The 13,886-nt window shown below is 33.2% G+C and overlaps 1 protein-coding gene across 3 annotated transcripts in view; it reads right to left on the bottom strand.

Annotated features, from left to right (window-relative positions):
• The window catches only part of ASCC3 (activating signal cointegrator 1 complex subunit 3), a 302,695-nt gene that overhangs the window by 264,883 nt on the left and 23,926 nt on the right, over positions 1-13,886 (bottom strand). For all 3 annotated transcript variants that reach the window (XM_010989648.3, XM_031456078.2, XM_064486823.1), the window contains one exon: positions 257-816. In XM_010989648.3, the coding sequence (XP_010987950.2) occupies positions 257-816 (560 nt within the window). The remainder of the gene's footprint in view (positions 1-256; positions 817-13,886) is intronic.

Raw genomic sequence — 13,886 nt, 5'->3', positions numbered from 1 at the left:
TTGTCCCAGTAACCAGGACATGTGGAGACTCCAACTATTGCCCTAGGCTCTCCCCATATTCATTATACTCACAGGCCTCCTACAACAACCTAGTGGAAAGATATGCATGCCTCCTACGTAAAACCATGTGGCCACATATTTGACTACCCTAGCACAACATTAAAGACGTACTTTCTTTGCTAGGCACATATGTTTTAAAGGCTATTTCATTAAAATAAGTCACATTAAGATAAAACTGCAGTAACTTCAACTATACCTCATCCTGAAGTTCATCACCACTTTTAACAGAAGCAAGCATATCGTATAAAGTACAGCAAAGATCTTCTACTCTTGTTGCTTCGGCCATTTCACTTAAAGTTGCATTTAAGTACTTCTCAACTTCACACCACAAAAAGGAGTCGTTTGTTTTTTCCACAGCCTTGAGGTCTGGGGTGGAATGCTCCTGAAAATGGTCAGCCAGAAACTTCTTGTAATCCAAGCTTATTGTTTTCTGAGATTCACCATTTATTGGCAGCTCGTCCAAGTGGTCCAAATCATGCATGTCAAAAGAAAATGCTAAATTTTTACCAAATAAAATTCTATCATCACATTCATCTGTTGTCATCTGGACAAGAGCAGTAAGGCTGTCTTCACAAAAATGAGAGGTGATTCGATTAGTAGCATTACAAGCCGCAGTGGCAGACGATGACGGAAAGGGACCAAACATCTGTCTGATAGCCTTTGTCTCCTTGTGACCAACAGAGTCCCTTAAGTGAAACGTCTTGAAGAGAAATGCAGCTGCACTTTCAATTGCTTCTTTCCCATGATCCATTCCAACTATTCGAAGACAAAAGAAACAGTTATTAGCTCACATGGTTCACGGTTCAAGTTTCTCTTTTCAAAAAAACTACTACAAACATTTTTCTGAGTAAATTCAACAGCGAAAATATACTGGTATTTTGATATAGATATTGACATAGAAAGAGAGAGAGAAAGGGAGAGGGAGAGAGAGAGATAAAAGATAACCAACTTAGGAACAGGAACATCCCTTTAAGGCCATTTCCAAATTCCTGATGAATTGTATTAAGTAAACAATGCACTATCAGTAAATATCCTATATCCAAGCACTGAAATTACCTGTAATAACCCTTTACCTCTTTCTAAAAACAATTTGAGGCATTAGCTAAAACTTATTAAAAACTTACTTAAAATGATTTGATGAGCTAGCTAAATAAGTAAGTGAAAACAACTATCTGAACACAGACTTTTGGAGCTGGAAGAAAGTCTCACAAATCCACAACTTTCTTTCCATGTACTGTAAATCTGAGATGGTAAGAAATAAATTTGTATAGTTTTCACTCAAAAAATTTATTACATAAATCAACTATACTTCAATAAGTAAGTAAATAACTAAATACTTCCAAAAAAAAAAATCCTGCTGTTGAAAAGAGGCCAGAAGTAAATTCCTTATCAAAATAAGAGGAAGTAAAAAGGAGCAGCTCCTAATTTCTCTAACACATTAATTTCTTATATCTGACTCTCTCTAAAAGGAGAACCTGTATTTGTGTGATAGAATCCAAAGAATTATTCCTAGAGCAGGAAAAAAAAAAAAGAATTTCAACCTTTTAGAAGGCCCCAAAAGTCAATGTGACTTAACTAAAGTAATACTGGTAAAATTAGTAATAATATAATTAATACCATCATCTTCCTGAAACCATGGCTTCAATTATATCATTAATCACAAATCTTAAGCAGCTAATGATGTAGCTTGGTAATTCAACCTAAACTCCTATACTTTGTTTACAAGTCACGCCAGGAGCTGACATAATTCTTTTTATCCAATTTTAGTGCTCCAGCCAACAAGAATTTCTATCTTAGGTCCTGCCCTAGTCTATGCCTATTTCCATACCTTCATTTAATCTTCCCCAAGGCCTCTGATTATTCAAATTCTATCCGTGTTTCAGAATCCAGCTCAATTGCCTCTTTCAAGGTGATTACAACACTGTGTACGTTGTTGGGTCCCCACATTGTTAACCTAGCCCAAATTAGTTGTCTCAACAGAGATTTAAGCTGTTGAATTTAAATGAACCCAGGCCTCAGTGACACCAGGCTAGTGTTTTTAATTTATACCACACTGCCTCAGTAACTTTTTATTGTATCTGATGTTTACACGTGTGTAGATTGTTTGAGTGAAGATAAGAAACTTTACAATGTATCTATTATTTAATTCTTCAAGTATAAAGACTACTTTTATAATTATAAAGAACCTATAAAACACCATCTAACAATTTTTTTTAATATTTAGGAGGATACACAACAAAAATCTTCTATAAATAGTACTTTTTAGTAAATTAATTCGATAGCATTAGTGCACCTTTTACTTATTCAGTCTATATATGATGCTTGGAGAACTTAGGTTTTGGATAATTTAGGGACTGTGATAATTCTACAGATAATTCAACAGGGTTAGGGATACTAAAGTGTGAACAAAAATGGTATTCACATTTACAAACTCATTCTATTATCTAACATTGTAAATATGTATTCTTTGGTCTAGATATCATTTTGCATCTTGGAATTTTCCTTAAACAATGTACTAAAAACTTTTACATTAAAGTATCTCAATTCTTCCTAATAAAATTATCTCCATCTTATAGATACTAAAATACAGACTCAGAATTAAATTTGGGACAGATCAAACAGCTATTTAGTTATTAAGCAAGAATCAAATAAGTTTCTAACTCATAAACAAAGTTCTTTCTACTAAACCACATGGATTCCCTGTAAATTCCTAGGAAGCAGATTTATCTCTAACTATCGTTTAATAAGGAAATAAACAAATAAATAATCATCATCTTAGGAAATAAAGTAATAAATGAAAGAATAGTCTTAATTTATTACCAAATGTGAAATTAATTTAAATATCTATTATTAGCTTACTGGTTAAATTATGCTAAACCATATATTACTTTCACTATATATTGGATCCAAATATTTTGCCACAAAATAACCTCCACAATATATTAAATGGGGGAAAAGGTAAGTTATATGTCCATTTTTGAAGACAAAGAAAATAACTGCAGACAGAAATATCTGCAAAGATTAAAAAAGAATTTTCTCAAGGTTTCATATTTTTGAACACTGACTTACAGCTATAAAATTTCAGAAAAAAACATACAAATGCTTTTAAACTTTTAAACCTAGTTGGGTAAGGGTGCTTCATATATGTTACTACCCTTGCTTAATTACAAACTCTTCTTCTGCACAACCTACTCAACGCCATCGTTGAGTCGGGTTGCTAAGACTGGACACCTGTCCACACCACAAAGGTGTTCCTCTGAAGTGAGTCTCTGTACCGCGTTACTTGGGAGCCTGGGAGCCAATTTTTGAGAAGCATTAGCAAACAGCATTTGTTGCCACTGTTAGCTCTCCAAAAAGAAATAAACTATTCATTTTGAAACTAACAAACATCTTAGGGGTCGAGGGGTCCTAAGACGCAACGACCATTCCATCGCACTGCCTTCCGGCAACTGCACACGCTTGTCTTCCAGCCCGGAGCCGAGACACGCTTTGCGGCACTCCGTCCGCATGTGATGACGTAGCACCGTGGGGGACTGGCTGTCAGAGGACCCCCGATAAGAAGGCAGCCCAGGATTGGAGCAGAGAACTGAGGGCCCGAGGAGGGTGGCAACAAAGGAGCCACCCCAACCCACTAGTACAGCACACCCAATAAGCGATCTTCTGGTGACTGAAATATATGAAGGGCGTTTGTAAAACAGAAAGTATCTGAAGAGAATGGATGCAGTCAGGTGTGTGACTTATCAAAGGTCTGGGAGGCCCCACCCGACTCTCAACAAAATGGGATTAGAAAGAAAACCTAGAGAAACCTAGCCGCTTCTTTGCTTCTCCATCAGCTGGCCAAACCTGCACATAAATAACGGGCTACACTGAAAGGGACCGGGAGGCCGGGGTAAACGCGCCGTGGTACGCTTCTAGGGTGGAAACTTGTAATAAGTACCCATGTTTCTGTTTTCTTACACAATATATCCAAAAATTGAACTTGTTAGATTAACCGTGAGGATCGTGTTCACAAATAACCTTTTTAAAAAAAATTCCTTTTATAGTTTAAGTACACTTTAGTACCATGTCATCTTTTAAATGATTATTAGGCTTAAGTTCTTTGGTGCGTTATTTGCTCAAGCTTTTTCTTTCACACCATTGACTGTGCTAATCTTTCTGATAGGAATAGGGATTTTAGGAAATTTAGTTTTGTCCTCAAAAGACTCAGCAAAGAATAAAATATAATCAATTGACTAAAGTTTGAATGAAACTTAAGATCTCCAAACCTTTAAGGAAGCCCATCTAGTCATCTACCACTTGAATATCTAATTTTCTATCCATAAAACACTCAAACTATAAACCAGAAAACTGGTTCTACACACATGGCACTTCAACTGCAATATATTTAAAAAGATGCCTTAAAATGTCACTAGAACACTTTTTATTAATAATAAGAACTTGCCCTACCTGCTTCAGTTATATTGAGAACAAATGAGATGTGAAATGTAAAAGTGTAAAGATATAACCAGTAACAGATTACTGTAACATTGTAAGTATTTTAAATCAGAGCTCTGTGATGAACACAATCTTAAATCATCCTAAACACACAATTTACTTTTACAATTTTCCTTTTGACTGCAAAATATTAAGAATTAAAAGGTTGTAAATTATAACATTTTAAAATTGCCTACTTTAAAAAAGGGTAAGTAGGAAATTTCAATTGAAAGTTGAATAAAAATATCCATCAACTGCATCTTTAATTGCTGAATATTCCATTTAAAAGTTGTCAACAAATGGATTCCTTTATCAGTTAAATCTTCAATGTGTAGGAGAAAAGTATTTCACAAATATCTTCTATACTTATAGTTTAATACTGAAATGTTCAAAGCAGTCAAATTTATCTTTTCATTTTATGCCAAACTTTAAATGTCCATTTTACCCCAACACCTGATCTGCACTGTAAATACCAAAATATTATAACCCTGCATCAATGTTACCTTAAGCTCATCCCATTTGTGAAAAATACCAGCAAGGCAAGCAAGCTACTATAAACATTTTATATTTGATAAGAGATTAGCTAACAGATTTAACTGATAATTACTATGATTTATTTTACAAATATGTGAAAATACTTGTACCAGCACGTTTCATAGGACAGCACTACATATAAAAAAGCACAAAACTAATATTCAACTTGAACATATACTATCCCATACCCTCATCATTTTTCCCTCTTACATATTTGCCTCCAGTGCCTGTTAATGTACTTTTTTCCTAATATATTATCTAAAATTGTCACGTGAGTCTTATAAGCATTTTCCTCATTTTACAAAGAAACTCAGATACAGAAAGGTTAAAATAACATACTAAGACTCTAAGAGCCAGGGAACATTTTTTTTTCTTTTTGCATTATACTATCTTTCAAACGATCACCAAATTATCAAACTTATGATGTAACACATGTACACATTTTTCTTATGGTTTTTTGCAGCATAAACTGAACAATTTACATGATATAAATTTAAAATTGCCTAAGTAATGCAATATAATGAGTTTCATTTATTCTAGAGAAATTATAACTGTACATCAAAGTATCTCCAAAACCTTGCATTAAGTAGGTAAAGTATTCAAGAAATGTTCTACTTAGTAATTTGAAGGAGTTGCTTAAACGTTAAGATTATCTCTACACTGATATAGAAATTACTATCTTCAGGGTGAGCAAATATTTGGTAGAGAAAAACACTAATACAAGAGATTGAAAACAGACCAAGGTGTATTTCTCTGCTTTAAAGTCAGCTTTCTAATTTTACATATATACATTATAAAATGTGAATACTCATCTTAAAGTGTATACTTTATGTCAGTATTCAGTCACTGTATTACCACTTCAACTACTAAAAATCCTACATCAAATTACAACTTGACTTCCCAAACAATGAAATGGCTAACATAAAAGTTTTGATTTTATATAAAAGCCTTTTATAATACAATCATACCTTTAGCATCACTAAGGAAACATCTCTTAGCTCACTTACATTTAACTAGCATTTTTAAATTTAATTCCAAGGGAAAATTTTTTTTAAAATGAAGTTCACACTTGAGTGTTGCATCCATTTATCAGGTGCTTAGTAACATTATACATACTTGGTAATACTATAAAGAAAATTAACTACAAACTTAAAAATGCCTCTACCAAAGAATGCCATGTAATTTCCTTATGCTTAGGGAGTGATAATAATTTGTAAATGAAGAATATACTGATAAGCTAAAGCAAACTGTGAAGAGCTGATCCTATTTCTAACTCTTGCCATTGCTACAACAGCTATTTAATTTACAGCTTTTTGCCATGTCCCCAAGTAATGTGAACTGCCTGCTCATACAGCTGTTAGATTTGCAGTTACCTACGATTTCATTAAGCGATTCAGCTCTTTCATTTTGTAATTTCTCTTGTGAAATGGACATAAATATAACACACCTCTGTCCCTTAACATTCAAAACATAATCTAATCCTGTCCCATTTCCCTCTTTACAAATTCCTTCCTGACTTAGTCTTGGAAGTGCCTGACATTTTCATACCACATGACTAAGCACATATATCTATCGTACCACTTAATTACTCAGAGCAACTGTTTGTTTACCAATGGCTACTGGTACATTAAGGTTATAATAAAATTATTCACTGACAGCCATTTACGAGGCTTTACTTTAGGCACTTTGTAGTATTGCATAACATCACAACAACTATACAAAGTAAAACATTACTATCACATTATTATAGAAGAGGGAATAGGTTTAGTGATATTAGTTATCTATCCACTAGTAAATGACAGAACTGAATTTGTACCAAATATATTAACTGATAACTTGAAATTATCTCAATTGTAAGAAAATAATTCTATGAAAACTTAAAACTGAAAACAAAATAAAGATGGTATGAAAATATAAAACAAAATAGTAACAAAATACTAGCTTTCTGGGAGCCATCCATATATCTAAAAATAAACCATAAGCAAGTAGAACTTATTCCAAGAACAAAGATGACTCCATTATCAGAAAATAAGCAATATAATCTACTCTCAAAAAATTAAAGAAGACTCTTCTAGTGCATAGATATGATGGCTAGGAGTGGAGCAGACATAGTGAACAAAAGGCAACAAATACGAAGAAAAGGCCAAGCCATTAGCAGTCTTAAGCCCTAACATTATCAAGCTGCTGAATTCTACAGAGGGAGTTTGTCAAATGAAACAAATAAACCCACTTGGTCTCTGCCACTTTTGCTGCTTTTGATATTTGAGATAAATACATTCCTAAAGCATATATTTATGAATGTATAAATATGTAATAAAAATATATAAATAGGCATGAGAGTAATACATTCTGATTTATTTATTATATTTATGATATTAGTTACCAGAGACTGAGCTACGTAAGGACTTCTGAGCATGTTGATAAGATTTTATTTCTTAAAAAAGAAAATCCAAAGGAAAGACAGCCAACTGTTAGGCTGAATGGTGAATACCCTGGTATTTGTTATACATTTTTTTTATCAGTCTGAAACATTTCATGAAAGTTGATAATATAAAAAGCCACAATTTTTATTTTATTAAATATAACAAGATATATACAGTACAAATGCAACTCAAAGAATTATCACAAAATGTACACACCTATGTAATTTGGGTAACTACTTCCAGAAACAGAACATTATCAGCTCCCCAGAAACTTCTCCTATATTCACTACTAGTCACTATCCCCTTCTTCAAAGGAAGCCACTATCCTGACTTCTGAAACCTAAGATTAGTAATTTCTAGTTTTCAATTACACATAAACAGAATCATACTGTTCTTCTGTGTTTAACTTCTTTCAGTAAACATTATATTCATAAGATTCATTTATAATATTACAGGTAGCTATGTTTTGTTATTGCTGTAAGGTTACCTATATATTATAATTTATCTGTGCCACTATTTAACAGTGAATTGAGTTGTTTCCATTTTAAGGCTGCTACAAATAATGTTGCTATGAATACACATGTCTTTTGTGTGCATATGCAGGCATTTATATTGGATATTTATGTACGTATTACTGGCTACTATGTACCAAGATTTAAATACCACTTCTCCAACCACAGGAGAGACTATCAAACAGTTACTCAAAGCAGTCATACCAATTTAAACTGTACTGGCAGTGGATGAAAATTTTTGTTTGACTATCTTGAGCCTGACCAACAGTAGGTAAATCGGTCTTTTTAACTTAAACCATTCTGATGGGCATGTAGTGGCATCTCCCTGATTACTAACAAGCTTAGGCATATTTTCATGTTTATTAGCCATTCAATTATTTTCTGTGAAGTGTTTGTTCAAGGCTCTTACTCATTTTTATATAGGATTATCTGTCCTTTTCTTATTGATTTGTAGTTCTTATTTAATGAAGATACAAGCTCTCTTTTTAGTTATATAAGTGACTTTCTCCCAATCTATGACCTGCCTTTTTACTCTAAAAAAATAAAAACTATCAATTTTAATGTAGTCCAATTTACCAATCATTTCCTCTATGAAAGCTATTTTTTTGTTTAATGTATTTTTCCATATAGAAAGATAAAGATACTCTTCTACATTATCTTTTAGAAGATTTATTGTTTTGAGCTTCATGTTTCATTTTATAAGCTGCTTAGAATTATTTGTATAGGTACATTTTTTCATATGTATATCCAGTTGACCCCGCACCATGTTATGAAAAGTCAGCCATGTCTCACTACCTGAAGGCCTTGATGATAAATCAAGTATCCTAGTATCCATGGTTCAGTTCCTGAACTAGATTCCGTCTGGTCTATTTGTCTATACTTTTATCAACACCTCACTAAATTACTAATCTATATGATAAGTCAATATCCAAAGAGTAAGCTTTCCCTCTTTATTTTTCAAGGTTGACTTGGCTGCTTTTTGCCTTTGAATTTCCATATAACTTTCAGATTTTCTTGTCAGTTTCCACATACAAACATACAGCTACAGACACAAACCTGCTAAGAGTTTGATTGGGATCACACTGAATCTGTAGGTCAATTTGGGTAAAAAATACATTTTTATAGTAGTGAGTATTTCAATTCTCTGTATATCTTTCCACTTATTTAGGTCTTCTCTCATTTCTCTCAATTAATATTTCAGTTTTCCATGGGGAAATCCTGCTCATCTTTTGTTAAAGTTACTTCTAGGCAGTTGATAATTTTTAATACTTTTGTAAATGGCTTTTTTAAAAATCTGCTGCTGGTAAGTAGAAATAAAATTGATTTGTAAACTGACCTTGCTAAATTCATTTTCTACCAATATAGTCGTGTGACCAATGACTGTTTTTTCCATCTTTATACTTCTTTTTGTCTTATTACATTAGCAGAGACAGTGAGAAACAGAAGTGGTGACAGGCATTCCTTCCTTATTCCCTGACTGAAAAAAAGAATATTTTACAACACTGCATCATTAAATATGATGTTTGATCAAGGTTTTTTTTAATAGATAGTCTATCAAATTAAGGAAGTTCCTTTCTATTCCTAGTTGGCTGAGAATTTATTTTTTTTCACAATTGGATTTTAGATGTTCATAAAATGCTTTTTCTTCATCTACTAAATAATCATGTAATTTTTAAACCTCTATTGCTTTACCTGAATCCCACTATTCTCCCCACTTAATAATTTAATAATTAACATGTGCACACACATGTACTTGCATTCCCTCTCACACATCTCGTATGTTTTTTTTTTCCTTACTGACCCATTTGACGGTATACTGCATGCAGTCTTCATGACACTTCATTATAAACACCGAGATTTAGGATATCCTCCTTCATAACCACAAAATCATTATCTCACCTAATATCTAACCTAATATTACCTAATGATACCCAACACATACTCAGATTTCTACAATGGTCCCAAAAGTATCCTTCTAATTTTTTTTTTTGATTCAGGATTCAATCAAGGATAGTACATCACATTTGATTATTATACGCCTGTAACCTCCTTTAATCAATATTAATACCCTCCTTTTTAAATGACATTAAGTGATTTTGCCCAGTAAAGCCGTCAAGGCATATAGATTTCTTTGTGTCAAGTTTTTGAATTATAGATTCAATTTCCTTAATAGTCAAATATTCAGATTTTCTATTTCCTCTTTTGTCCATTTTGGTCACTTGGGTCATCTTGGTCCTTCAAATCTGTTGAAAGTCTGCTCATCGTCTCATCTTCCTCTTCTCCACCTGGCCTCCTCTTCCAGAATGGACAGTCACCTTTAGGAAAAAGTGGTCCAAACCAGGATCATGTTTTCAGGGTTTACTTCTGCTTCCAGATCTTGGCCCCATAATTCTTCATCGCTTTGGTAATACTCTGATGCAGTCAAACAAATTTTATACTATATAGTTTTAATAGTTATTCTCAGAGTGGTTCCAAATTACCTTGTCTGCCTATTTACGGGAAGCAGAACTCAACTTTTTTTGTAATTTATACTTTGCAAGATAGCTATTTTTCACAAGCACTTCTGGAAAACCTCCTGTCATATCCCATTCATAACAGGCCTTTATTATTCTAAATGTCTACCCTTACTTCCACAGACAGAATTGCTAGATCCTATTAATATCTTCTTATACTTCCTTTTTCCAGTCACTGCTTAAGCTGCTTTCCACTCTCAGTTTTGATCCCTCACTTTTTTAATAGTAAAATCTTATTCCTTGACAACTTAAAAACATAATGAAATTCAAATTCCCTAAACCACACATTGTAAGTTACTCCTGTTCAACCTACCTTTTGGTTCACCCTTTTATTAAAGTTATCAAAGGCAAAATGCATAAAAACATCAAAACCAAAAAAAGCAGCGGTTATAAATTAGAGAAGGCAAAACAAATAGGTCTGTGTATGGCAAAATAATCTGAACACTGAAAAAAAACAAAACAAAACAAAAAAACCTAGTTCAGTTCTGGCTGAATCCTGACCTGTATTCAGGATTCAGAGTAATGTCATTAGATCATTCTGTTCTAGCCCTGGGAGAGAGATTCAGTTACAAAGCTGGTTAGGGAACTGTTGAGCCTTTCTACTGACCTTTCTACCATTCTTGACCCTCATCCTACTTTCTATCTACACTGTGAAAATCTTAGCCTCCTAAAAGATGATTCGAAACTTGAAGTAACAGATACATGCCTAATAAATGATGCATTTTACTGACTGCCACTATCAATCTTGATCTATTTTTAAGAAGCATTTTTACTTAGAGCACACAAAACATATTGACAAAGTTTCATTACCAACAGAATATAGGTTAACATGACTGTTGCTATCCTTCAAAATCTGTGGAGCAGATAGCTATGTCTATAATGAGTAATTAAATAAATTAAGATTAAGGGCAAGAGTACTATTTTAAGATAATTTATAGTATTTTCTCCCTTAAGCTAAGTTTTATTATTAAAATAATCTTAAGGGGAGAATAAAATTGTAAAAAGGTATGGGAATATATTAAATGTAAATCTGAGAGGAAAATAAATACTTTTAAATTACAATAAATTTTTAAAAGCTGGCAATTGTTAGACATTGTCAGCATCAGAGGTAGTAGAGACCATGGTTGACTTTTAGTTTAGATTCTCAATACTTCATTTATTTACTGAACATCTACTGTATCCCCTGCACCATATTAGGCACTGGAGTAAAAAGATGTTGTGATCCCTGGAATCCTTTATCATCAAGGCATTCACAGTCCATCAGGAAGGGGACAGAGGTAAACAATTATCAAACAATGAGAAAGTACTCTAAACAAGTATGGAATAGATGACACAATGGAATACTATCTTCTAACATTAGAAAGGAGTAACAGAGGACACGAATGAAGCCTAAGTCATTTCTTCAGAGATAGAAGCATTTTACCAGATGAACACAATGAGGAAAAGTATTCTAACACATAGGAAAAAAAGTAAGACAGAGAAGAACCAAAGGTACTGGTCAGGAAAGTAAGACAGTAAACATTACACATATTAGGAATAAAGGCTACATGTCATAGAATGACAAGGAGATGAAAAGGTGAATTATTTTGATTCATAAAGCAGCTTTTTTTAATGTTCATTCTAAGGAATTTGGTCTAAAGAGTAAGCTGGGAATAAAAATGAGCTCACAAAGATCAGCCTAGTGACAGGGAAAAACCTGAGTAAGAAAGAAAGGCTGAGGCAACAAGCTACTGTAATACTTCAGACAGGATATGGCAAAAGCCTAACTAGATCAATGGCAAATATGTAGCTAGAGTGACTAAGAATAGCTGAAAAGTGGACCTGACAGAACATGACCTCTGACTACAAAGAGGAAAGAATCTAGGATTTCCATCATGTTTCCATTTCAGAATTTGGGTCTAGGCCTATCTGTGCCACAAATCAACCATGGGAATCACTTAACCTTCATGGGGTCTGTTTTTTTTCACATACAAAATGAAGGGATTAGGTAAGAATGTTCCCTGATATCCCCTTTTGCTTAACATACCTATTACTCTGACTGGTCAATATACATGGTCTTAAACTAGTACCTCATACTGCCACATTCACTGAAATATAAGTGAATTGTTCTTTTTTTTCTTTATTCTCTTGCTCTACCTTTTTGACACAATTACACGAAAGCTACCTGTGCTAAAAGTGATATAAGAGAATTCACAAAGACATTTTTCCCATGAGACTAACCTTTTCAATGCTGCTAGTTTTAATTACATATCTAGTATCAGCAGTATTTTCATTCAGAGAGAGTGGATGACTACTAGTCAATTTATAGTCAACTATAAATTTCACTAAAGCTAATAGTCATTCAACTTAAACAGACCATTAAAAAATGGATACAACAGAGCACTTGCCTAAACTCAACCCTAAGATTTTATCTGTCATGAAAATATTTCTTTGAGAAATAACAACTCAAAATAATCAATTCCATAAAAACATCAGTCAGCAGATTATTCCGAGTATAAATAAGGTGTTTTGCTAACAGACAAAATTCCTAGGATTACGTTTAATGACCAACTATTTAAAACAATAATTTTTGACTTGTCAGAAGGAAGTAGTCTAAAGAATAACTTATTTTTTTAAAGAGTTTTTTAAAACTCTTAATTTCTACATCTAATACAGAAATAATTTAGTCATGACACTGAATAATTCAAGTTCAATTATTTTACAGTGTTTTTGCTAACTATTCTGGGGTGTTTTTAAAATGAAATTACACAAGAGGAAGTACATTAGAGTTTTTGAAAAGTACTTGAGTCAGACTACCACCCCTCCCACCTCACCTGCCTGTTCCCCCCCACCCCCGCCCCTGCCCCAGTGGCATCTCAGGAATGAATAGTGAAGCTCAGAAGGGTTAAGACCCTACTCAGTGTAAACTAGGGAGACTAGAGACTGCATTTTCCCTACTATTTTCCAATGAACCTAACTGCCTCAATATTCTTAAAATATAAAGTATGATTCTATGTCAAATGCTATCACAAATCACATCAAAGTGTCCTCTATTTTCCTTAGGCTTAAGCAAACTCAATTCTTACTAAAGCTCTTGAACTTCAAAAGATCATCTAATTGAAAAAACATACATGACATTCATTTTGTACTTTCACAACTTAAAACAATAAGGACATTAAATTCAATAGTATACTATATTACAAACCAGTAACTAATTAATACATCAAACAAAATAAAAATATTTGAATAATAAATTCAAAGATTTGATGATCATAAAAAAGAAGTGTTTAAGTATATGAGATACAACAGAAACACCTTCCAAAGTTGGTGAAGGGAAGAAATCTGCCAACCAGCATATGGTGAAGGATCTCAATTTTCCTTCTAACCAAGAA

The sequence above is a fragment of the Camelus dromedarius genome, chromosome 6 (assembly GCF_036321535.1).
Source record: "Camelus dromedarius isolate mCamDro1 chromosome 6, mCamDro1.pat, whole genome shotgun sequence".
NCBI lineage: Eukaryota > Metazoa > Chordata > Mammalia > Artiodactyla > Camelidae > Camelus > Camelus dromedarius.
The sequence above is the reverse complement of the archived record's forward strand: the minus strand, read 5'-3'. Positions and strand labels throughout refer to the sequence as shown.